This window comes from Bos grunniens, chromosome 8 (assembly GCF_055505025.1).
Source record: "Bos grunniens cultivar Pamir isolate PY7600 chromosome 8, Bosgru_T2T1.0, whole genome shotgun sequence".
Classification (NCBI taxonomy): domain Eukaryota; kingdom Metazoa; phylum Chordata; class Mammalia; order Artiodactyla; family Bovidae; genus Bos; species Bos grunniens.
This window is the reverse complement of record NC_141172.1, coordinates 34,835,292-34,863,287: the sequence shown is the minus strand read 5'-3', so window position 1 is coordinate 34,863,287 and position 27,996 is coordinate 34,835,292. Positions and strand designations below refer to the sequence as shown.

The following is a 27,996-nucleotide window of genomic DNA, read 5'->3' as shown; positions in this document are numbered from 1 at the left end:
TAAAGGACAGAAATGGTATGGACCTAACAGAAGCAGAAGATATTAAGAAGAGGTGGCAAGAATACACAGAAGAACTGTACAAAAAAGATCTTCATGACCCAGATAATCACGATGGTGTGATCACTGACCTAGACCCAGACATCCTGGAATGTGAAGTCAAGTGGGCCTTAGAAAGCATCACTATGAACAAAGCTAGTGGAGGTGATGGAATTCCAGTTGAGCTATTTCAAATCCTGAAACATGATGCTGTGAAAGTGCTGCACTCAATATGCCAGCAAATTTGGAAAACTCAGCAGTGGCCACAGGACTGGAAAAGGTCAGTTTTCATTCCAATCCCAAAGAAACACAATGCCAAAGAATGCTCACACTATCTCACAATTGCACTCATCTCACACACTAGTAAAGTAATGCTCAAAATTCTCCAAGCCAGGCTTCAGCAATATGTGAACCGTGAACTTCCAGATGTTCAAGCTGGTTTTAGAAAAGGCAGAGGAACCAGAAATCAAATTGCCAACATCCGTTGGATCATGGAAAAAGCAACAGAGTTCCAGCAAAATATCTATTTCTGCTTTATTGACTATGCCAAAGCCTTTGACTGTGTGGATCACAATCAACTGTGGAAAATTCTGAAAGAGATGGGAATACCAGACCACCTGACCTACCTCTTGAGAAACTTAGAAGCAGGTCAGGAAGCAACAGTTAGAACTGGACATGGAGTAACAGACTGGTTCCAAATAGGAAAAGGAGTATGTCAAGGCTGTATATTGTCACCCTGCTTATTTAATTTATATGCAGAGTACATCATGAGAAACGCTGGGCTGGAAGAAGCACAAGCTGGAATCAAGATTGCTGGGAGAAATATCAATAACCTCAGATATGCAGATGACACCACCCTTATGGCAGAAAGTCAAGAGGAACTCAAAAGCCTCTTGATGAAAGTGAAAGAGGAGAGTGAAAAAGTTGGCTTAAAGCTCAATATTCAGAAAACTAAGATCATGGCATCTGGTCCCATCATTTCATGAGAAATAGATGGGGAAACATCGGAAACAGTGTCAGACTTTATTTGTTGGGGCTCCAAAATCACTGCAGATGGTGACTGCAGCCATGAAATTAAAAGACGCTTACTCCTTGGAAGGAAAGTTATGACCAACCTAGATAGCATATTCAAAAGCAGAGACATTACTTTGCCAACTAAGGTCCGTCTAGTCAAAGCTAGGGTTTTTCCAGTGGTCATGTATGGATGTGAGAGTTGGATTGCGAAGAAGGCTGAGGGCCGAAGAATTGATGCTTTTGAACTGTGGTATTGGAGAAGACTCTTGAGAGTCCCTTGGACTGCAAGGAGATCCAACTAGTCCATTCTGAAGGAGATCAGCCCTGGGATGTCTTTGGAAGGACTGATGCTAAAGCTGAAACTCCAGTACTTTGGCCACCTCATGTGAAGAGTAGACTCATTGGAAAAGACTCTGATGCTGGGAGGGATTGGGGCAGGAGAAGGGGATGACAGAGGATGAGATGGCTGGATGGCATCACTGACTCGATGGACGTGAGTCTGAGAGAACTCTGGGAGTTGGTGATGGACAGGGAGGCCTGACGTGCTGTGATTCATGGGGTCACAAAGAGTTGGACTCGACTGAGGGACTGAACTGTACTATTTCAAAGTGGGTAAGTCTCAGAAAGTAGTCCACTAAATTTAGAAAAATGACATAGTACATGAAGTTTGGATGATAAAATGTGCATTTTCTGATTACTACATTTAAAGAAATCTCAATTCAACTAACATGATATTTAGTCACAGAGAGTTGACTAAATTTTTCTAGAACTTTCTCTTAGAGAAGGGGAGCTATGTGAGTAAGAGAAAAAGGATTCTTGATGTCTTTCTACTTGCCTAAAACAGGCATATGATCCTGGATTCTTACAGGAAAGAAAAGTCTATGGATGGTCATAACTCATTTTCCCTGAACAGTGGCTGTTAAGATGTATCTGAGAGAACAGTTTCATCTCTGGTTATCATTATCCAAATTTTCAAGCTTTCCCCTTGATATCTTTGGTCAGGAAGAAATGGTGGCCCGTGAACCAAAGATTCAAAAAGAACCAATTCCATCTGGATGATAATCACTCCTCTTAAGACACCTTCTCTGGTCCTAATCTTTGCCCTTCACTGGAAGTCTAATATTAAATCCAAAGTCCTCAGCAGAATCCCACATTAGGCAAGGCTCAGCCCTTAATAACCTCTCAGTGAGATGTGAGGCCTCCACTTAAAGTTCTGCATAGGATAGAAACATGTACAACAGCTATGCTCAGCCCCCTACAGTGCTATAGAACTAGGGAGATGGCATTTGCCTACGTATCCACAGGCAAGGCAACCAAAATAAATCAATAAATGACCTGGAGTCTATAAACACCACATTCACTACTTCTTCTATGAACTGCAGTCTACTCATATAAATGGCAGTTGCTCAAACATCTCATTGAAGGGGGGCATGTTCTGCCTGAGTTTGAAATTATCCTTCCTTATGAAAACAGTTTTTCAGCATGAGGGTAATTGGAAATGAGCTACACAGGGCAAGTTTTCCCTGAAATACTCCCTTCAATACACACGAGTGGTCAGAGTATTATTTCAGTGTCTTCTGCATTAGTTGCACAGGTCAGATGACTAAATCTCCAATTAATCAGGTCCTCTAGTGGCCTGTGTGAAATAAATTAGTGTTCTCCATCCAGTCCACTTAGACAAAACCCATCACGACAGCTGGCACATTTTTGGCACTGTCAGCAAAGTGGGTAAAAAGTAAATGACCCATGTGGACAAAATGGGCATCAGACAAGGGGCAATGGATAAAAAGTGCAAAGCAGTTTCTACCCACTGCAGAACAGAGAGCTTGGGTATCTGCCAATGTGATTTTCAAGGGAAAGTGAACTTAAAATGGGCATAGAGCCCATCAACTATAGGGTAAAACTCCTCATGTTCATCTAGCTAACTGTTTACAATGTTCATAATCTAGAAATGCAGTTTACCAACTGGAATATTTTTAAAGACTATTACTAATAAGATTATCAATAGTTATTTAGAAATTTTAAACAAAGAGACAACTCTAAGAAACAAAGGTACTTCCCAAGCCCACTTATTTCATCCTGTAAGGATACATGCAAATATTCTATTTTAAGGTTATGTTTAGACTACTTTTTCATTATCCAAAATATCTTTGAGTTTTTCTCATGAAACATTTCCAAATTGCTAAAAATAATCTTAAAAAAATAAGGTTTAAATACTTTACTAGAATCACAAATTTTCATACAAATGTACTTATATATGACAGATAGTCACATAGAAAGCTATTTCAAATGTATCTGCTTTATGGGGAGCTAGCTGGATAAAAGCAGATGAGATGGGAGGACCCTAATCAGCTGGAAGGAAGGACAATATAAATCCACGTGCATGTCTATGTCAAGTGACAGTTTCCTCCAATTTCTTATTAATGTCTTCATCAAACACATAAAGATTAAGTCAAACCAAACAACTCTCATTGCTTCCTTTTAAGGGGTTTGTTCAGGAAACTTGGAAGGTGAAAACATCCAAAAAAGTTTCTAATAAACTTTACTTGATTGTATCTTCGTAATACGTTTTCTACATGATAGCACTAGTGATAAACCATGTGAATAAGAGAAGATTAAAATTATTAAAGACCAAGAAATCAATCTGGTTTTGCTTCCCATATGAATATTCCTCCCAAATTACTCAACAGTCTTTGGGCCTTTCATCTGAATTTATGTGAACATACACAAGCATGTGCACATATGCATATATTTTAGTACATATTACAGTACATATAAACATAGTCTTCAAGATTCCTTTCAACTCCAAAATCTAGCTTCTCCTAACTGCTCTTTTTTCCCTAATGTCTTATTTTACCTAACAGATTTTACTCTCTTCTTTACCCTTACAAATATTTAAAATTCATTTCTTTTACAACCCATTCATAGAGTTCAATTATCTACACTTCACAGACTATAACTTCTACTGTCACCAATTGGGCTTCCTGGCTCTCGTGTGTTGAAACTGGCATTCACGTTTTATTAGAATGGATACCAATGAGCTCATCTGTGAATAAATGACCTTATCTGGGGTTGTATGTCCTGGACTGTGGCGGCATCTCTAATGGGGTGGATCCTTACGTGGCTGTTGCTCCACACTCCATGGGATTCACTGTTTCTAACCAGCTTTTTCATTAGCTTCTGAGTTCTAAGTATTGTACTACAGAAATAGTGCTAGAATTCTTATCTTATACAGAAAGCTGATCTAGCTCTTCTTCCCACCATCCTATTTAATATAGAGCTGTGTCATACGGGAGAGTTAAATCACCAGCCTGGTATCATATAGTCCATTTGGCTATTATCTTGGTTTATAAGATTACAAATTGTCTTTTATCTGGAGGTTCTCTCTTTGTTTTCAGTACCTGGAAATACCTTTCTTGTTTATAAGCCTAACCATGCATTTAATTTTATTTTCAAATATTTTATCAACATCTCTGTGCGGTTATAGAGGGACAGAGAACATTCTATATTGAACATAGCTTGTCATAATGACAAGAAATGTGCCTCACACCTGACTTGCTTGTTTTTAAGCAGCATTCTGTTATACAAAATTCAAAGATCTTTATCTACTTGGTCAATATTTCCCCTAAGACTTAGTAAGACATTTCTATTACTTAAAACATATTTTAGGATGTATACATAAATCTTTTCTAGGCTTCTCAGATTGATTAATTCTGGTACTAAGTAGATCTTAAAGGAAATGTTTTCGGTTTTATTAAACATACAAAGAAAATACATCCCTCAAAGCTGGGGGAGACAGAATGGAGGAGAAATGTTCTTTATATATGTTTTTCTAAGATTATTTAATTATGGCCTGTTCTTTCTAATTCTCATCTGAAGACTCTTCTCCTAAATTGTGGAATTACGCAAAGTGAATTTCAAAGCAATACAAAGGAAACAAATGAACAAATGCAGGTTTGTATGAGGAAGGAAGAAACAAAGGCACAGTAGAGTTCACCCAGAAATATCAACTATGGCTGAAACCCAGTTAGGCTATGTCCTTATCTCTACGCAGAAGATCAAACTGTATGTGTTTTATACAACAGAATATTATTCATCACTGGCCTTTCTTCTTTTCCACTGTCATTCTAAACGAAGTCTTGAAAGCAGACACACCACACTAAAGAGCTGGCCAATCATCTCATGCTTTGGACAAACTGCATAAGCCACATAGCCAGAAACACAGAAGGCATATTCACTGTTTCCAATCCCTTTGCACCAACAGATATTAGTTCAAGAAATATAAAATCATGAAGAAAACTAGTTTTTTGACATAAAAAAGGTATATTTGTCATTCATGATTCTTTCCATTAATAACTAATCATCTTTAGGTAGAAGATATCCCTTTAACTTTACAAGTATCAATGTCAGTTTTGGTAATTTGCAAAAGTAGTTGCTGACCTATATATGAAAAATCCACACAGGAGTGAAGTTAACATGCAAAAGAGTAACATAACCTGCTTGCTTTTGAGATTCTTTACCAAAAAATCAAAATGGTATCTGACATTTGCAATCAATATTTCTTTAATTTTTTTTTCTGTCCCTGACTAGCAGTTTTTAAGTCTTATGAGAGAAAGCACTGACTATCTATTTAAAGTTTGACCCTAACAAGTATTTGACTTCAATATATTTCCCAATTAAGTGTCATGACAACGCTAGTCTTTTCAATGATCCTACAAAAGAATACTTGGGGTACAGAATTTGAACAGTGACACAAGCAGCAGCCTTGTACTTTAATACTTACCACGTAAAACTGTGAGTCTGGTGGACACACTTATTTCTCCCACGTTATTCGAGGCCACACATTCATAAATGGCCTCATCACGTGGAGTCCGTAAGGGCTGTATTCTGAGAACTGATCCAGATCCATCGTCAAACTCTATTACCTATTAGAGGAAACAAGAGCTGTCACAGGTGTTGTCACTATCATCTACCTTTCAGCTAAACCTCCTAATGCGGTGGTGGACCAGCCACTAGGCTCACAGTAAACTCAGAAGCATTTTGTGACTACATTTTGATACAGTGATGAAATAGAATAATTGGTCTCATGTAATGAATCCTGTACTGAACAATGAAAAGACATGAAACTACATATGCAAAAAATGTAAATTTCTTGTCACTACAGAAAACCATCCAGGGTTTACTCATGAAAATATTCCAGTATGTGTTTTCTAGGGCATTGTGATCCTGGTATTAATTTTGCAAGAAACGTGCTGCTGTGATGGGTAAACTTCTTAAATTATTCTGTCTTTGATAGTACAAATGCACATACGGATCCGTTTAGTAACTGAAATATAAGGTGAAGAGATAATGTATACCACTACTGATAGCTATTCTGCTTTAAAATGTCTCATCCTAAATTGTATAGATGAGTGAACCATGAAGAGAAACTGCATAAATCTAGTACTTAGGCAGCCAATGAGATGTCTTTCATAGCCCAAGAGACTGATGGCATGCATTAATTTTGCAATAAATCATTCCAGTATTTGTTCTAGCTTAGCATTTCCTGCATTTTTAGGGCATTCTTGCTGCAAAATGGAGGCTTGCTTCAGCAAGCAGAAAATTAATGTTCTAAACAGTAAGCCTGAATTCACTATCATTATGGACTGTACTCTGAAACAGCTACGAAATCTTAGGTATTTGTCACCAAATTCAAGTAGTACTTTTTAAAAATGATGATGACATTGATATTGATGATATGATGATATTGATAATTACATGATAATATGAAGATATTGATAAATATGTACACAAAACTATAGTCCTATACTTTTCTATAACTATGATGGGTTTTTTTTTTTTCATCTGTTCACTGAGATTCTGTATTTTTTTTCCATTTCCCTATGAATAATACATCCATGTGCTTAAACTGTGAATAAAGAATGCCTTGTAAATATATTTACAAGATGCTCAGTCCCAGATTTTGTGTATAAGTGTCAACATATGGGGAAAAAGGGATTGAAAGTTTTTAAAATATATCCATTTCAAGTCCTTTTCACATTCCATTTATGTTCTAAATTCACAGAGATAGCCAAATGTCCCACTTCGCAATGTACCAGAATTTAGTTTCAACTTTATTAAAAATATCACACATTTTAGAATGAATCTACTATGCATCTTGGGAGAATAAAGTTCCAAAGTTACTTTGAGACTGAATTTTTTGTCAAATATGCCATAATTTAATATATACGTGTGTGTGTGTGTGTGTGTGTGTGTGTGTGTGTGTGTGTAGTGAGAGAACTCCCTTGGCTTAATGTAGAGAAGGGTTTAAACATTTTTAATACTAATTTCAATTTGGTTTTTTTGGTCTTATTGAGAAATATCTGCCATACATCACTGCATAACGTTTAAGGTGTATAGAATGAAAGTTTGATTTACATATATGGTGATATGATTACTATAATAAGTTTAGTTAACATCCATCATCTCATATAGATATAAGAAAATAATTTTTTTTCTCCTTGTGATGAGAACTGAGTATCTAATCTCTTAATAACTTTTGATTCATTGTTACCTGTCATTGTATAATTACATTTCGGAATTATTTCCTAGGCTTAGGCCTGAATAGTTCAACAAACGAACTGTATACCCCATATTAGCACCCCATTAGGTGCTAATGTTGTAATTTCCAATTTGAAAATCCTGTTTAACACCTGGTATTGATTATAGCATCTCTAGGCCAGATGCTAGATTTGCCAGTGGAGACAGAAGAGGTAACAAAATCAGTCCCACTCACACTCTCACTGGCTTTAGAAACCAGTGAAACCAAAAAATACAATACACTGTACAGATGCTAAAGACTCACAGCCCAAGACTCGATGTTATTTGATGTATCTGCTTTGTGTTAAAACGATTAACTTTTTCTGGATGTGTTTATATGATGCTCATTAGGACTTATGTACTGAGCAGAATTCGTGCATTGAAATGTTTACTATTATAACTTAATCTTTACTACAAGAGTTTGTCAAGAAGTCATCATTACTAGCAAGCCTGATGTCAAAATTCTCTTTGACAAAAAAGTTCAATTTAATTTAAACTAAAAAGTCTATGTGCACCAGAAGTTACATACATATACACCTTTTTCTATCTGATGTAAGAAATGTTTCTTAAAGATTAAGATATTCTTTTATGTTTAAATCATTATAAATATTTGATCTTCAAACAAACACAATTTTAAATTTATCATTTATAAATTACAGTCCAGATTTCAGTTTTACCAGTGTAATTAATTAGGCCCTTTATGCATTTGGTCCATTTATTTCTCTGTGAAAACTGTTGAAAAATGAGTAAAATCTCAATGTTCTGAGTTTTGTAGCTGCTATATTTCTTTTAACTGGGAATAACTTTAATTTGCCAAAATGTAAATTAGGCTATGAAGTAGACCAGAAACTCAGGTAGGAGGAACTGAGTGTTATATTAAGTATTAGCTGGAGTTCCCAGTACCCTGTAAGAACCAGTCTATAAATTACAAGCATGAGGTTGCAGGCTTCTTCTAATTTTCTTCTGTGCAGCTTATCACCTATTTTACTCCTCCAGAATGAGTAACTTTATACATCATAAGGCTTCTTCAAAACACCCCCCAGAAACAATATCTGATGTATGTTTTACCATCTTCAGTGCACTGAGCTTTCTTGAGTAAATGCAACTGATTTCTTCAACAGGTTTATCAACTATCCACCTGTTTGAGTATGTTTCTTCCTGAGCAGTACTTTACACAAACACACTGGAGCAAAAGTTCTCATTCTAGTCCATGCTACTTTTAAAACACAGGTGTGAAGTATAGTGGATAACTAAACTTGCTGCCCAGTATCCATTCTCCTTCCAGATTACAGGAACTTGAATTCCCTTTAGGAAAACACTGCTCCTTCATTTCAAACCACAGGGTTGAATGGAACTGACTTCATTGCCAGAAACAGAGGTAGATTCTGATTAACTTAGTCAGCCTGTACCATCCAGCTGTTCATAAGGAATGGTTCTGGGATGAACATGTAACTCAGAAAGATCCAATAGCAGAGGAAATTCACACTCATCCTCTAGTCTTGGATGTGGGAGGATGGGAGACTGCATCTTGCCATCTTAAGGGGACGCAGTCTGAAAATGAGGTTACAGATGGATGCTAAGGACACTATTTGAGCCCTGATACAAGTAGGACAACAGTCAGTCTTATGAACCCTCAAATTCTCTTTTTGAAAAAGTCAGAGCCATTTAGAGTGAACTTTTCCATCCCAAACAACATAACAAATGACACATCTCAGTGATTATAACACCTTGTATCAGTAAAACAAGTAACATACAAACCAAAACTCCAGCAGATACCTTCTTCCCCCAGAGAAACAGAACAATGGACCTAATACCTCAAATCTCTGATTGCTGACTTTCTTTCCTTTTTTGTTCCAGACAATTTTAGGTCTTGGGTCTCCTGTAGCTTGGCAAATGAAGGAGGCAACTCCGCCAGAGACCCCTGTCTGGTCAACAGGAGTTCGCGTAAATCTTGGAGGTGCTAAAATAAAAAAGAAATAGACATCATAATTAGATGGAAAATTGAAACACAGATTATTATCTCACCGCAGTGCTCTCTCCACAGTCCTCAACCCTATTTCAGTCAATAGAGATAGAATACACATATAAATATACCGGGATGACAAAATCAGGAAAGCACCTTTTAATCTGAGGGTAGATAAAAGGGGAAGGAGGTAACTTTCCGGTCAAGTTATCTGTTAGCACTTTTAATGCTGAAACCCGTATTAAGGCAGAGATCCAATAACATTCGAAAAGCAACATCACGCATTAATTTTTATTACCAGTATTAAAAAAATCCAATTTGTCCTCTGTAACAAAATGAGCTCATCAATCAAAGTGAGTAAAATTTTAGCTCTTTGCTTTGATGCCGCTATCAGGACGCTGCCAGAAAGCAGCAAACACTGCTAAGCTATTAAAATAAGTGACATTTAAGAGAAATTCTAGGAAATTTTAAAGAGACTGGAAATACAGCCCTGAGTTAGAAGGTTTAGCAAGAAACAGAAATAGGAGAAAATGGTACAGTGACTCTAACCCAGATATGGTGTGCTGTCTTACTTGAAACTTAACTCCACAATTTGCATAAAAAGATGAGTCAAGAAGTCTCCAAAGTCATAGTAAGGAAAATAATTTCTATAAAGAAAAATGTACACTTCAAGACTCTAGGACAAAAGGCTAAAACTGTGAGGTTTTTGAATTGCCCTCCATCTCCTTTAAATGTTCCTAATATTTACTTTCCTTCTTAAAATCTGCTTGTTATCTATCTTATATTTCCAGGTCTAGAAATTCATTAAATGAGAATTATATAAAATGTAGATAAATGCTCATGGACTAAATATTCACCATATATCTTATTTACAAAGATTATAAATATACAAATGTCAATTTGGGTATTTATAGGGATCAATAGATCAGCTATGGCATAATCATCAAATAGTAAACGTTATATTTATAAACATGCCATGAGAAGTACTTATGATTCAATGGTAAGCCAGAAAAGCACCACACAAAATTACACATGAGGGATAGCAGGTAAAGAAAAACGCACCCCAAAAGAGATGGCACAAAATATGCTAAAATATTAACAATGGTGGCTGGGGAGAGGTGTTCTAATTATTTTTCCTCCTCTTCACATTTTTCTTGCATCCTTGAGTTTTTACAATTATGTTATAGTTGGACATTTTTTTAACTCAAAAACATTTTACCTCACTATTTTATTTTCTATTTTCTTATCCCTATGATCAAAGAAAAGAAGAATTTTCTCTTCTCTCTGGTCGTAGTCCACCTGTACGTCATTGAGGTAAGGTTTTAGGTAACCATAGCTAATGCTTATTTTGAAAACTCTCCTTAGATTTTGAGTAAGAGGAAAATAGCAAAGTCCATCACTATTTGCTCATCACCACTATTTTCTCTGCCGTTTTCATGTTTCCCATGTGATGCTCCTGCTGGCCCAATGATGTGTGTCCTGACCCTCATCTCAGTTTTCCTTGAGTCAGGGAAGCCAGATTGCCCTCTCAGCTCCAGTGGGCTACAGTTCACAGGGTCGCAAAGAGTCAGACATAACTGAAGTAACCCAGCGTGCTCGGGCGCACGCACACAACACACACACACACACACACACACACACACACACACACGCATCATGTTGAGATGCAAAACTTTCCTCTTACTTAACTATAAAAATATGAAGTGTGAAATCAATAATTTTGCAGAGATCCCTTTAAGGTTTAAGGTATTAACTTCCACAATGAGGCAAAGAATGGAGAAGTGATGGGCGTGGTGTATTTGCAATGCTGATAAAGGAACATGGATCTCCACTTCATCAGCAAATTCAACTTGATGATAGTAGCTCTGGTGAAAACCAGGCCCCCATTTGTTCAGAAACCCTAGGAATGAAAGCGAACTCTGACAATGCTGCGAGATATCACATCCAGTAGCATCTCAGGGTAGCTATACAAACTAGATGATTACCAGAACTGCGAGTAATGTTTAAGGTGATTTCAAATTGACTAACAGTGAGAGGAACAAAAAATACAGTATACTGATGTCAACTGTCTGTCACGAAGAAAAAAGTTATTAAACTTTTATGGTTTTCATTCTGCTGTTCCAAACAATGTAAATGGATAATAACCACATGCTTGTCAGCATATAATATGGAAATTACAACTATGGAATTGAAATTCCTAGGGAGTTTTCCCTGAAAAAAACATATTGCATTGCTATATTAAGTGATAAAACAGTATCATTTTTAGGTACTTTATTTTTCAAACTCCATAGCTTAAAAATTGGAAAACCAATTTTAATAACTCAATCTCCCATTTAAGTTGAAATCTCTTGTAAGAATGTATGGGCTGGGCAGAGGGTTGTTGTATACAATATTGCATACATTGAAATAATCAGAAAGTGAATAAATAAAGATGGTAGGATGCCATTTTTCCTGCACTGGGATTTTTTTTTTTAAAGGGATAGTATCCTAGTTTTCATCCTAATTTGGAAATTATGAAAATCTGCAAAGAGGTAATATTCTGCCTGCCAGTGCAGGAGATGTGGGTTCCATCCCTGGGTCGGGAAGATACCCTGGAGAGGGAAATGGCAACCCACTCCAGTATTCTTGCCTGGAGAATCCCCATGGACAGAGGAGCCTGGAGGGCTACAGTCCATTGGCTCGCAAGAGTCAGATATTAGCGACTAAATAACAACAACAAATTATTCAGCAAAGTGCTTCCTAGATAATGAGCCAAATTTCTATAAAACTTATAAGTCTTACTTCTAAATGGAAAGCAAAGGAGGCAAGTTACCATTTTCTCAAAAAGAATGTTCAGATGTGTTTTTCATTTTCTGGTCATACCTTACGGTTCTCAGGCAAACACTGAGAAGCTTAAGAATCTACCAAAGATATGATCACTGGATGCTACTATAAGCATTTTATTTATTTTTAAATTTAATTGATAATTTTTAAAAAATTTTTATTGGAGCACAGTTGATTTATAATGTACTAGTTTCAGGGGTATAGCAATGTGATTCAGTTCATATACATATAACTACTCTTTTTTACATTCTTTTCCCATATAGGTCATTACAAGGTACTAAGTAGAATCCTGTAAGAATTTTATTTCAAAAATTGACGTCAGTAGAGTTAACCTAATGAGTTGTGAACATTTTTTTTGGGGGGGTAACAGAATATGTTTCAAATCTGGGACTGTTTCCCTATATCCCACTACCTACAACTGTAGTGACGCAGCATTCTTCAAAAAACAGCCCTGAAAGCATGAATTCACCTCTAACTCACTACTAACGTTGTGTGGTTGGAATGTAGTTTAATAATGATTTTAGTGCTGTTTTATTGTATAGAGGGCATCATACTAATCATATCAAGCATATCAAGCATTTGCACACAGAATTTTTATTTCAATTTTTTTTCTAAATATAGAAATATTAGTTTTCATAGACAAGAAAATCATCACTTTCTCTGGGATCTGATGTCAATTTTTCTACATTTGTCCACCAAATCCAAACCACAGAATGGATAAATACGATTACTCTATGATACAAAGTTAAGATTCTAGATAATATAGTAAATCCTTTCAGTAAGCATGTCTGTAGCATCCTAGGATGCTAATAATCTTGGTTGGTCAGCCTATAACAGTGACACTGTCAATGTTAGGCAGATGGCCAAAAAGTAAGAGATGAGAAAGAAAGAAGAGTAAAGATAACTCTAGCAAACACTGGAGGCAAGAAAAAATCTTTATTCCCAGAGGAATTTAACAACACAAAGCACCTACTCCCCCTTCTCTGTATCTCTGCTTAATAGAAGAAACTAAATGTATCTTCTGGCTTCTTTTGTCATGGATATACTCAAATTTAAGTCATGCTCCGACTTAAATCCTCTGAAGGTGGGAAGAAATAAAAGAGAACCCAAGTAAAAGAACAAAACAAAGAATTCCATTGCAAAGTCACACAATAGGTCAGCCTCAGGTCTAAACAATGAAAGTCCAAACGATTATCCCATGAAATACAACCACAAATGCTATAGTTGGTTTAAGAAGAAGAGAAATATCAGGAGTGTAAAGACAGTGAAAGGAAAGGAAAGGAAAGTCGCTCAGTCGTGTCTGACTCTGCGGCCCCATGGACTGTAGCCTACCAGGCTCCTCTGTCCATGGGATTTTCCAGGCAATAGTACTGGAGTGGATTGCCATTTCCTTCTCCAGGGGATGTTCCCGACCCAGGGACCAAACCCAGGTCTCCCGCATTGTAGACAGACGTTTCACCGTCTGAGCCACCAGGGAAGTCTATGAAAGACAATGAGAAAGACATTAGATTTTACAGTCTCTGATATTCAGATAGGCACTCCTCCATTTCTGTAGCTAACTGCCATGGCTACCCACTTAGAGCTGCCAGCACTGTGCATGTCTGCTCAAGGTGGTTCTGACAAGGGAGGAGTATTATGACCTTTTATTAAACTAATGCCAAGCAGAGGTCAAATTACTGTTAGACCCAGAAAGTTTATTTTCTAAATGGAAAATAGACAAGCCAAACATGCATATGAGTCAGACCAGAGGCATGGTGGATATTCTAGAACATGTCTGCCATGCCCACGTGTTGTTCAAAGACTGCATTCCCGGGATGCATTCACAGAACAGACAGGAGCTCCAGGATTCCAGTAGATTTTTATTTCCTACACAGCTCGAGATGAGCCACAGGCTGCTGCTTTTTTTCTTCAAGAGGTTAGACTGCTTTACAGTACAAGCAATGCACAGCGCCCTTAATGCAATTATTGTGACATGCTGATGCTCTATCAGGTCTACAGTGGTTAGGCTTTCTGAAGACAAGACGATAAGCTCAAAGAACACTTAAGGTGTTTAAATTCAGGAGATCCTACCAAAACCAGCAAATTGCCTTTGACCATCCTAAACAAACTGCACTATTGAGGACAAAACCTCCCTTTAGTACGTTATGTTATACAGAGCTAGATATTAGCTGGGGAGAACCATTGAAATCCCCTAGCAACATCCATGGAAGGAAAGGATTTATGAAAAATTCTTAAAGGTTAAGAAAATGACTCAGATCTGTGGTAACTTGATTGGCAAACTGAGAATCATCTCTAAAGCAGGCCCTTGCAAAGGGCCACGTGCTACAAAATTGAAGACATGAGCCAATGGTGCCATTTGTCTAATTTAATTCTAATGAATAAGCCACTTCTGCAGACATCAAAGAAATATGTCTGTCGCATGGGAAACAAAAGTAACAGCATGTAACTAATTGGCTTTGTTTCCTTCAGCTGATTAACATTTCCTTAAAAAGTTTTGTTTTTAAAGGCCCATTCGTCATAATAATGTACTTAAAATCTTGAAAGGGGAAGGTTAATAATGTTATTAAATGATACTGAGGGAGAGGATGAGGAAATGTTTAGTTAAAATAAATAGGGAGTCCTGTCTCTAGGAATCCACTTCCTCCCTAAAAGTTGTCTGTAGAATTTATGAGCCTGTCAGCTGACCTCATCTCTGTTCTTTCTTTCTCTGGAAGAATAAGGCTGAGAGCTCTGAAAGGAAGCTCAGGAAGGGAGATCCAGATGTGAGTGAGAAATGCAAAGCACAGGAGGTGAATCTGGGATGATGTTAAGAGCCATGGCTGGGTCTGAAGGTTTAGGGGGAGAAGAACCATTCTCATAGGGTTTACATTCCTGACCAGCCATAATACACTCTACCATCACTGACCCAAACATACAAAATGGCCAAAGTCTGTGTGGATGATGGATTTTCTGTCACTACTCATTGGAGTAGATAGGAAATACGGCCAACATAGCAGTACAACTGCAGAGGCTCATGACAAGGGAAGAGAGGGAAGGTCCCAAAGTTGATGCATAACTCTTTAGAGAGCCAGAATCCTGGCACAAGACACCAGGCTGAACTGGTTTCTATAGCAAATGTTCTTCTACAAGCAGATCTCTGGGAACATCTATTTTATCAAAAGGAATCTGAATAGGGTCACCTCTGACATCCATGGCCAGGATGGACTTCAAAGACTATCTTTGAGTCATCAATGAAATGCAAGAGACCTGGGTTCTATCCCTGGGTTGGGAAGATCCCCTGGAGAAGGGATAGGCTCTACCCACTCCAGTTTTCTTGCCTGGAGAATCCGATGGACTGTATAGTCCATGGTGTCACAAAGAGCTGGACACAACAGAGCGACTTTCACTTTCATTTTTTTTTCTTTCTAAATATATGTATTACTATAACGCTTTCTATTATTCTATAAATTAAGAGTAATGGTATAATCTTATAGGACTATGGAAGAAATTGTACATAAGATATATAAAACATTTGGTCCAGTGCTTAGAATTCACTGAAGAGTAGTTATTTCTTTACCCCATTTTGATGTATAATGCTCCTTAAATCATATTTAAAACCTAAAATATAGTGGAGTTGTATTAAAAAGAAAATATCACAGATGGCTCAAAAACAGTCTTTGAAGGTCCACCCTGGCCATGGATGTTAGAGGTGACCCAGTTCATATTCCATGTGATAGAAGAGATGTCCCCAGAAGTCCTGGTTTATGTAGAAGATCATCCGCTCTAGAAACCATTCAGCTTGGTGTCTTGTGCCAAGATTCTAAGAAATTCCAAGCACTGAACTGAATGTCTTACATACCTTATATGTAAGGTTTTCCAGAGTCCTGTGAGATTATACCATCAGTCTTACTTTATAGAATAATAGAAAGCTGTAGAGTACTACATACATTTAGAAAGAAAGAAAGAGGCAGGGAGAAAACAGGAAAAAGAAAGGAAGGAAGGCTCACTGAGGTTTACAGTGAGTCATGTACTTTTGATCTAATTGTGAAGTCCTGATATTTTTGCTGTGCCAAATTAGAAGATGGAAAGTCACAAAGATGCTACACAGACAATATAGTATAACTCAATTTATTGCATATTTTCAAATCAAGTCTGTTTTAGTTAACCATAAGAAGTATATTGGCTGTTTTCTCAAGGATTTAGTGAGTACCTTGTGCTTTATTACAGCAATTGTTTTTCACTTGATAAGTGAGAAAGTTCACTCAGAATGTCTACGGGTGTTCTTTTTCCTCATTTCTAGTAGCCAGAGTACATCATGAGAAACGCTGGGCTGTAGGAAGCACAAGCTGGAATCAAGATTGCCGGGAGAAATATCAATAACCTCAGATATGCAGATGACACCACCCTTATGGCAGAAAGTGAAGAGGAACTAAAAAGCCTCTTGATGAAAGTGAAAGAGGAGAGTGAAAAAGTTGGCCTTAAAGCTCAACATTCACAAAACTAAGATAATGGCATCCAGTCCCATCACTTCATGGACAATAGATGGGGAAACAGTGGCTGACTTTATTTTGGGGGGCTCCAAAATCACTGCAGATGGTCAATGAAGCCTTGAAATTAAAAGACACTTACTCCTTGGAAGGAAAGTTATGATCAACCTAGACAGCATATTAAATACTTCATCAACAAAGGTCCATCTAGTTAAGTCTATGGTTTTTCCAGTAGTCATGTACTGATGTGAGAGTTGGACTATAAAGAAAGCTGAGTGCCAAAGAATTAACGCTTTTGAACTGTAGTGTTGGAGAAGACGCTTGAGAGTCCCTTAGACTGCAAGGAGATCCAACCAGTGTCTCCTAAAGCAGATCAGTCCTGGGCGTTCATTGGTACGACTGATGTTGAAGCTGAAACTCCAATACTTTGGCCACCTGATGCAAGAGCTGACTCATTTGAAAAGACCCTGATGCTGGGAAAGATTGAGGGCAGGAGGAGAAGGGGATGACAGAGGACAAGATGGCTGGATGTCATCACCAACTCAGTGGGTATGGGTTTGGGTAAATTTCAGGAGTTGGTGATGGACAGGGAGGCCTGGCGTGCTGCAGTTCACGGAGTTGCAAAGAGTTGGACACAACTGAGTGACTGAACTGAACTCAGTAGCCAACTGAAATCAGGAATAGATTAAGTATGAAGCCTGGGCAAAAGACAAATATTAAAGCCACAAAATTCATAAATAAATCACACAAGCTCCAAGTGTAGTATGGTAGAATATTTTTGTACTGTTCTGCATATACATTTAATTTGTTCATGATGGCAAAAGACAAGAAAATTCTTGACACCCATTCCCTCTCTTCCTTTTCTAGGCATCTCAACAATATACTCTATGCATGTCTAGACCATTAATTTATTACGGTTTCAACTCCCAATCCCTGGCCACTAAAATAGCTACTACAGTATTCTCCCACCAGATAGAGATGCCTATGCCTCTATGACTATCAGTATTTAAGGTAACTAAAGACTGATATGTATACAACAGAAAGGAAGGGGAGAGGGAGAAAGGAAAGGAAGAAAACAAGACAGGAAGAGACTTGATTTCATGAAAAGGTATCCCCCACTTGAACTTTTCCTCAATGCCAGGTGGTCCTTATTTCTGATGTCTGAAAGATTATCTAGCAACATCTCCAAATCATTATGTTGAAAACACACCATGTCATCTGTGTTCCCAGTCCTACTTCTCTTCCTAAGTTTCCATATGTGTTCGTGGCACTCCCATTCCCACCAACACCCAGCCCTGAAGCCTCAGCCTTTTGTCTTCTTGGAAATCAATATCTCACATCACTGCCGATCCTTCTTTTCCTTTTCGTTCTTTTTCTTTTAGTTTTAAATGCATCTATGACTAAAGCCCTTTTCCACTCAAAATAACTAAACAAACAAGCTTTAACAACTTCCTGTTGGCAAATAAACCAGAAATTTTGTTGGCCTTTAAGAACTTTTAGAGCTGTTGCCAACCTATTTTTCCAAATATGTTTCCACCATTGCTCATCAAGAACCTAAAACCCTGCCCTGATTCCTTGGTACAAGCTGTTTCCTTGCATTAAATGCCTTCTCATCCATTTAAAACTTACAGAATTTACCCATTTTTCAATCTCTAATAAAATATTTTGACCTCTTCTTTGATCCTCCCATGTGGATAAGATTCACTATCCTTTAAACTTTCTTATCATACCTTCTGTATCTCTTCTATGAGTTTAAGCAGTCTATCATTTATTACAGCTCTTTTATACATATGTATTTCTCTCTCTGTACATTAACTGAATCCTGAGAAAAGCTTCTGTGATCTGGTCAGCTCTGAAGTCTCATTAACTCCTAGTCACACCAAGCACATAGTAAGTGTTCAATACATACTCAGAATTGAGAAAGGGCTTCCCAAGTTACTGTACCCTCTAATCTGTACATTTTCAGTACTTAAGATGCCTAATACTGTTATAAACATGATAACCCTGCTTTCATTTGATTACATTTGCTTAGAGCTTGATAAATTAACTGAAAAATACAAACTTCACGTAATATATTGTACACTGACACGGCCAAGCACTGATGTGACACAGTGGAGACTAATGGATCCATACCAGGCCGTGAGGTTGCAAAATACAGCACATCCAAACTACAGAGTCATGCACCCTACTGCAGGACTCGACGGGTGAACTGAGTAATGGACTGAACGCACTGAATGTAACACAGTGGGTCTCACCTCACTCAGGAATATCATTTAACCTCACTGTTATCACAGAGCTCTTCTATTTTCTGCCCTTTTTGTGCTTTTTTTTTTTTTAAATAAATTGACTTTATTGTTCTGAATGTACATTCTTAATATAAGTAAATTAGAAAACATAAATTAAAGGAAGGTGTTTTAAAGCTTTCTTCCAATGGTTTCTAATGTTTCCTGTGGTCATCCCTTTGATGAATGAAGATTTTTGTTATGTCTGCTCTCTTATACTTTCTACAAAAGAGATTAATACACTGTATGATTACTTTATACTCTTTTTACTTAAAATATATTGTGAACATATGTATGCCCATAATTATTTAAATAGAAGAGTATTTTATAGTATAAAGCATACAGATATATTTTTATTTACTGTTAAACACTGAGGTTGTTTCCAATTTTTTAATGTTATAAAAACACTTAAGTGATTATTCTTATAGTTATATCTCTATACATATGTCATTCTTATATATAATTCATTTCTACATATAAAACTCACAATCATGATGAATTCCTATATGTAAAATTAAAGGATTAAAAAAATTCTACATTTCTAAGATGTTTTATAAATCTCAACACATTATCATAAAAAACCTCATTCATAGGAGGAATATATATGAGTGTCTAATTACCTAGACCATTGCTAAAGCTGAAAATTATCACTTACTCATTTGCAAAATTTTTATCCTTTTTAGTTAAACAGAGGGATTTAAGGCAGAGGTCAGAGGGTGGAGAGTTTAGAGAAGAAGAAACTGGAAAATTTACACCTTAAAAAAGAATCCTCTTCAGATACTCCTCAAATCCTGCCTTTTCCATTTCCCCTTGGGACAAAAGAACATATGAGGAATTCTTAGTGGTGAATACTCAGAGGCCAATGAAGAAAGAGGACAAGGAAGAATATCTATCAAACTGACACTACTGAAAGTAGTTCTTCAATGTTATAGAAAATAATCTTTGATTTAAGACAATCAAGATATGAAGTCCACTTTAATCTTTTAAATTGTTTTCCAAATAACAATTGAGATGAGGTTTCACATGAATTAGTCAGTGTAGAGTAGTAAAATAAGTTTCTCATTTGTCCTATTTCAAAATATATTAATACCTGGGCCATAAACACTTGTTTTATAGCCGTAAAAGTTGTGTGGTCTCATCACTGTATCTCACTATTTAATATACAGCCATGGGATATAATGACCAAAACAAAGAATCCCCTACATTCACTGTGTTAGAGCCATAAAACATCTCTGAGCTACTGACATTCTTAGTAAGATCGACCATATACTTTGGTATAAGACACTGTAGACACTGGTTTAGCAACACAAACTTCAGAAAGGTAGTACCAGTGCTCCTGAATCCCTCTTAGAATCAGTGGAGCCATTCTTACCATTCCTTATGTCAGACTCATGCATCCTTAATGAAAGGTTGTTACCAGCAGCACTATTTAGATGTTCACTTAACATTTTCCACTTCAAGCCTCCAGGTTCACATACCATCTACTTACGCATTCAAAATACACAGACTGTGTATCCATCTTTGTTCAATGGAGTGATAAAGGCCCATATACTGACAGACAAAGTCATGCAATCTCTGCTTATTGGTAAAGATGTAGGTGAATAACGCATTATTTACTGTTTTCTTTTTTTTTCACCTTTCCTCTAAATGGTAATGTACTCACAAGGTTATTTAACACAGACACTATATTTAATAAAAAAGAAACTCAGCATCTTAGCATCTTTTCATAGTTAAGTTTTCAAATCAGATTCATTTACATCATTCACTGCTCATTTACTCATTAATCATAACTTATCACATCAGCTGTGCTGATCATCATTAAAAGTAATCATTTATTCTTCCTTCTAACCTGATGCTTATCATGTATCTTCAAACTGGATCATACCGGAAAGGTAATTGGTTTATTTAAAAAGGAAAATGCAAAGATATAATTAAAGTGGCAAAGAAAGGGATAAATGAAAAAACAATGTCATCATTGGCATTTTTTTCTTCTAATTCTTTCTCAGTTTTATGTTACTAAATTCCAGAATACAGATTCTATTACCTCCCCTCTAACAAATTTCCAGTAAGTCAACTATGTCAATTTTGTTTTATTATTAAGGGGAACTAGAGCGAGAAGGCAATGGCACCCCACTCCAGTGCTCTTGCCTGGAAAATCCCATGGATGGAGGAGCCTGGTAGGCTGCAGTCCATGGGATCACTGAGGGTCGGACACGACTGAGCAACTTCACTTTCACTTTCCTGCATTGGAGAAGGAAATGACAACCCACTCCAGTGTTCTTGCCTGGAGAATCCCAGGGATGGGGGAGCCTGGTGGGCTGCTGTCTATTGGGTTGCACAGAGTCAGACACAACTGAAGCAACTTAGCAGCAGCAGCAGCAGCAGAGTGATCTGTGTACTGGCTTCAGTTTAGAGACCAGTAGCAAACCAGTTCCCCAAAGAGACCTATTGCTGCCATTTAAGTGTTTAGCAAAGCGTAAGCTTTGAGCTGGTATGAACTGCTATAACTCTCATCTTCCAATCAAAGTGTGACGTTATCACAACTGGCAAAGATCTGGATCATTTTTTTGTAGGATAGATACATCTTCCAGGAATAAATGTGACCACAATCTTTCATCTATCAATTTCATACTGGTAAGTTAGCAAAGTAGTTTTGGAAGTAAATAGCTGAAATATTCCCAGGTGCTAAACACAGAAACGGTATATGTGCAAACACATGTGCATACTTTCAGTTAGTGGTAAAACAGATTGCAAAATGATTTTCTCTCCTTACTGGGGAAATTTAGAAGCAGTATCATAAGAAAACCTTGTTCATAGACAAAATAGCATCTCTACAGATGCATGGTCTTCATATGTTACAGAAGCACTCTGTCTAGGACAGAATATTGTAGAAAATGAGCTGCCTGTGTTTTTATTACAAAGGCGATGTTAATTATAATGTATAGGGAGTTTTATAACAAATATGACAGTATTTCCTAAAGAAAGTCCATAATTAATACTACCTTCCAAATAAATGATGCGATGATTTTTAAGTGTTCCCAAAGATGAAACATTTAAAAATTTCATTGTTTAAAAATATTTTCTTCCAACTCAATGTTTTATATTAAGGGGTACTGTCATTTGTTAATAAGCATGTAGACACATAATGGATAAATAATATAAAAAAGAAAAAGAAAAATGATGAAAAAGTTGACTTGCCTATACACCAGAATCGTTTGACTAAAACTAATTTTAAAAATGCTTTTAAAAAGTTCAACATTATTCAAATTTGAACCAATACTCTGCTAGAGATCAAAGTATTCTAAGTTTAAGAGGCCTATGTTATAGCTTCATTCTGTATGATGCCTAGCATATTGTAGATATTTGATACTTTTTAAATAAAGTACAATTATTTCAGTCATATGGATAATTTAGATAGGAATCTATGTCCTTCCATTATTTTTTTTAAATTCACTTCTCTGTAGACTCAAAGCCAAAAATTACTTGGCAATGATCTGCAGAATTCCAAACATACTCATTCAATATTAGGTAACTATTAGAACCAGTAACAATTTGTAGGATAATAAAAATACTCATCTGATATCCTTCCAACTGAGCACATGTAGCAAGCAAAAGAGGGGCATTTATTTTCCATATTATATCATTCTTTCTAAAATAAAAACATTTTTAATAAGAGACAGAAATTAACACCCATACAAGCAAGTTGAATATGGGGAAAGTGTTTCTTCCATAAAATGTCTCACTGAGCTTAATCTTGCTAACCACGATTGATCTCTGCATTCTGAAATAGAGTAGCCTGTCACCCGCCCATTCTCAAATTCTCCCCAGTGAGCTATTTGGGGGTACAAAAGATGGAAAGATGACAACTGGCTCTATGCTAGGCTGTGAAGTCATGTACCAGCAAGCAATGATAATAATAGATGATTACCCAGGGCCATGGACTGGCCCCGTCCACACAGAAAACTCAACTTGACATTAATTGGATCCTGGCAAGACAGAATAGGGTACAATTCCTTGGTTTGTAGATGAAAATAAACCTTTAAAGAACTTTAATAAAATGAGTCCAAAATGGAACAGGGTATAATACAATAATGCAATTTATACTTTTTTTTTATATGCTACATCTCTGTCAAATAACCCTATCAGCATTTCCATGACAGCATGCCAAACTGAGGAGGAAATGTCTCACTCTTGCTGCCTGTGAACTGAAACACATACATATCACACATTCAGAAAACCAAGAGGAGGGGGAGGGACCTTTTCTGTCCCATCCTCATTGAAATCTGTTATGCTCCAGCCAGTCCTTTTGTTCCCATTTTCCAAACAGCATCAGATTTATTTACATAAATATCCATCTCACCTCTCTTGGTTAAAAGAAAAAAACAGATAACACTTGAATCTAGATACAAGGTAATACTACTCAGATATTCTGGAATTTCAGTTGAATTAACCTTCAAATATCAAGTCCCTGATTTGTATCCCTGGGCAGTACAGCCCCTGGTACCAGCTAATTTTGGTGCAGATTATGCATGCTTTTCTAGAGAATACATTCTCTGAGCCCCAGAAAGATGGGAGGTATTCCAAAAGAGCATAGACAGTGAGGATCTTTATTTGCCAACTGACTGCCCCCGCACCCCCCCCCCAACTGCCCAAAACTCTGTTAATTCTTTAACTTACAGCTCAGGGTATTAAGGAAGAAAACAAAGGGTTTTCCCATACAGAAATAACCTTTTGGAAAAAACCTGCAAACGAGATTTTAATCACACTATTTACCAGTTATAGACTGCACGCAGAAATAAACTGAAACACTTCCACCGCAGCTTTTTTTTTTTTTTTTCTATTTTAACTGTTGCAGGCAACATTATAGCAATTTAAGTTGGTTTTCTGACAAATTATTAGGACACTTATTTTAGAAGGAAAATCAACCAATAATTACTGCCCTGGCACATGGCTATTGTTCAGAGTAGAAGCAGAAGCTGTGCCTGACAGCTGATGGGTGCAGTCCCCTGCTATCCTTAGAGCACATTTGCAGATACCCAGGGCCTCTTGCCAGACGGAGGCATGTAGTAGCCACCCTTTCCATCCAACAGAGCTGCACTGACCAGCCTGTGCTGAGAACAAAGGACACCATTTCAGGACCTCCTACAAGGTTGGGCCTAGCTTCAGAAGCTAAAAATACTGTTTTATTTATTAACAATTTCAACTGAGCAAAAGCCACGGCCTTTGAGCATCATACCAAAATATCACGGTGTAATACTAAGCACTTCAAGTTTTAGACACATGTCTGAAAGTGTTTTCATTAATGATTCCAGATCATTATGGATGGAAGAAAATGCTTCTTTTGTATTTGTATACAGGAGCATTTGTGAATACACACCAGGCCACATGTGAGCACCTCATTTTCCAGAATTAGAAAAAAGGCCTATAGATTTTCCTGAGATAAGCTTTCAAGCACCAAATGAAAAGATAAAGGCTCCAGGATGCCAAAAGTTAAGAGATGCAGACTAATTCCTACCCTGAATCATTACATAACTAGCCATAGTCCCTAATGTAATCAAAGGAAATGTTGCTTCAAAGTTCTTTGTAGGACCTTTGTCAAAGTTTGCTGTCTGAAGTCTCTGGGAACCTAGAGAGAGTGCCAGCTGCTTTTGAGGTGGATCTAAAAATGCCGTGAAAGTAGATCTTTCAAAGCCGAGAGCGGAAAAACAAAAGAGGAGTCTAAAGGAATGGGCCACAATTACTAAATAAATATGTTATCAGTCACTCCAATTCATCAGATAAATGGAGTCTGGGCCTGTCAGAGTGCCTTTCGAAGGCAAAATAAACTACAGAGAAAGATAAAACTAGTGTTTAAAATCTGCAAGACTCTTGAGTCCCTTGGACTGCAAGGAGATCCAACCAGTCCATCCTAAAGGAGATCAGTCCTGGGTGTTCATTAGAAGGACTGATGCTGAAGCTGAAAGTCCAATACTTAGGCCACCTGATGCAAAGAACTGACTTATTTGAAAAGACCCTGATGCTAGGAAAGATTGAGGGCAGGAGGAGAAGGGGACGACAGAGTATGAGATGGTTGAATGGCATCACCGACTCAATGAACATGAGTTTGGGTAAACTCCGGGAGTTGGTGATGGACAGGGAGGCCTGGCATGCTGGAGTCGGACACAACCGAGCAACTGAACTGAAAATCTGCAAAGCAAAGCAGAGCAATCCCAACACTGATAGAGACTGAAGTAAAAATGGAAAGCATCTAGGAATACAGACATCAATTTTGAAAGAGCTGATATGAAGGCTTATGCTCCCCTTTACCACCCAGGCAAGAGTCTTAACCATCCAACTGCCCCCACCAGTGCCGTGAACTCTCTCATGCATTCCCACACAACGTGTCTGCCTTAAGAATCCCCATTCACTTCTGCAGAGTGCCTTCCCCCCTTCCCATGCTGAATGCTTGAGCCTTGCCTGAGAAAATCATAGCACTGTAAGGGCTGGAGCCAATGCCAACTCATGATCTACAGCCTCCATGGGACTTGTGTCACCTCTCAATCATCTGCCCACCCTTCACCACTCCCCGGAAGTCTGCCTGGCACTGGCCTCCCTCCTCCATGAGATTGATGCTCTCACCTCCTACTTCAACAAGAGAAAATAACACCACCCAGTGTGAACTTGATGGCAGCCACATCCAATCTGCTGTACAAGAACTTCTAACACAGAGACAATTCTTCCTTTCAGGCCCCAATTGCTTCACTTGTTTTTCCACTTCCCCTCTCACCATCATAGACAACTTGCTATATCAAATGTCGCTGCTGTCTACACAATCAACATCTTCAGTCTCTCCCTAATAGCTACCTCCCTTTAGAACAGGATCTCTCCCCACTGATACACTGAGTCAAATCCTTCTTTCTTTGTGGGACTGTTCTGTGCATTACAGAAACGTTAGCAAAATCCCTGGCCTCCAGTCAGTAGATGTTACTAACACTCTTTCCCCCTAGTCATGACAAGGAAACACTGCCTAAGTCCCCTGGAAGGACTTTCTATGTTTTAGAACCAACAATGTATTATATCTCAAGTCTGTTTCTGTTTTGTTATATTTATTTGTTTTATTTTTTTAGATTTTCACGGGGAGACGGAAGTGAGGAGGGGTGAGACAGAGGATTAAGAGGTACGAACTATGTACAAAACAAAAACTACAGGAATATAACATCCAGCACAGGGAATGTGGTCAATATTATACAGTAACTTTAGCTGGGATATAATCTACAAAGTTTTGAATCACTACATTGTACATCTGAAAATGATATAATATTGTAAATCAACTATAGCCCCCCAAAAGTATTGCACCCCAGGAATCTCCACAATCCCTGGAGAAACAGGAAGGCTGGAGCCTAGCTCAGACCTCGTCAGTCAATAACTCCCTACCCTGTACTACTCCACTCCTTTAAATATCCCTGCTGCTGCACAGTTCCCATGGCTTATGGTCTGTTCGTCTTCTCTCTCCCCTGCTAGTCTGCAAGACAAAATAAAGGCATGACCTATAAAGCACTCCTTAATACATAATTCCAACCAAAGATTACGCCTCAACTGAAATTTATTAAATTACTAGTGATTTCAGGAGATTCAATATACGTACACCTTTTGTATATGGATATATTTTGCTTATGGTCAAAATGCAGCAAACAAATACATATGAGTTAGGTACCTACTTAAAGAAATTATTTACTAAAGTCTATGAATATAAGCCAGGGTATAGATTTACATATATACATATATATATATATATATGTATACATACACACAGATAGATACACATACACAAATATATATGTATGTGTGTATATATATTATTCTTTCTTTCAAATTCAAACACTAAAGGAAATTCTAAAAGATTTTCACTTCTTCATAAATACTAAGGCTTGTAAGAAAGAAAAAGTATCTTAATGAAATAACCAATACTCATGCTTGGTAAAAACAAACTTACTACATGAATATGGTAATTGGTTTCCCTTCCTATATACTTAAATGCATCCTTGGATTTTAGCCATGAGGACAGTATTATTATTCAAGACCATTAACCTGCAAGGGCAGCTTCTAAAGTTGATCATGGTGTGTGACACCATTAGTTCTCTCTTCTCTCTCTTATTTTTTTCCCTGTTAGGTGTTTTACCGGCAGTATTTTTATCAGTCTTTCTGGCAAGATTTTTTTTTTTTTAAGTAAAACAACTTTACAAATGTGCACATAGAACACTATTAATTTATTCAAGATTCCTAATCATGATTTGGAAAGGTAAGTAGAATTATATTAGCTATACAATCCATGGCCAGAATACTGGAGTGGGTAGCTGTTCCCTTTGCCAAGGGATCTTCCCAACCCAGGGATTGCACTGCAGGTGGATTCTTTACCAGCTGAGCCACCAGGGAAGCCCAATATGCAAGTAATGAGAATCAAATTAAATAATCAATAGTTTAAAAAAACAATTAAGGAAAGATGAGAACGTGTTTGTCATCAACTTATAAAGCCAGTCTAGTTAAGAAAGTACTCAATTCTGTGTTTAACCAAAATGCATGGAAGGTTTGTGTGTAAGGAGATTTCACACATGTTGTTTTTCCTAAAGCACCTAAAAAATCTACAAATACAATCTCTCCTTTACTCCTCTGACCCTGCAGGGAAATTTATGAGTAGAATGCATACTTTAATGGAAGAAAGGCTAATGTGGCTTTGGGGACCGGAATTTATTGTTATTTAGAGTTGAAATAGCAAAATGATCAACAATACAATTTTCTTTAAAGTGCAAAGTGACCCCCTCACTCCCAAATTATAAAAAAAAAAAAAGCAAATTCC

General features: G+C 37.3%; 1 protein-coding gene across 8 annotated transcripts in view; it reads right to left on the bottom strand.

Annotated features, from left to right (window-relative positions):
• The window catches only part of PTPRD (protein tyrosine phosphatase receptor type D), a 2,533,682-nt gene that overhangs the window by 343,124 nt on the left and 2,162,562 nt on the right, over positions 1-27,996 (bottom strand). For all 8 annotated transcript variants that reach the window (XM_086415146.1, XM_086415152.1, XM_086415147.1 and 5 more), the window contains 2 exons: positions 9,444-9,589; positions 5,834-5,975 (listed from right to left, as the gene is read on the bottom strand). In XM_086415146.1, coding sequence (XP_086271272.1) covers positions 5,834-5,975; positions 9,444-9,589 — 288 coding nt within the window. The remainder of the gene's footprint in view (positions 1-5,833; positions 5,976-9,443; positions 9,590-27,996) is intronic.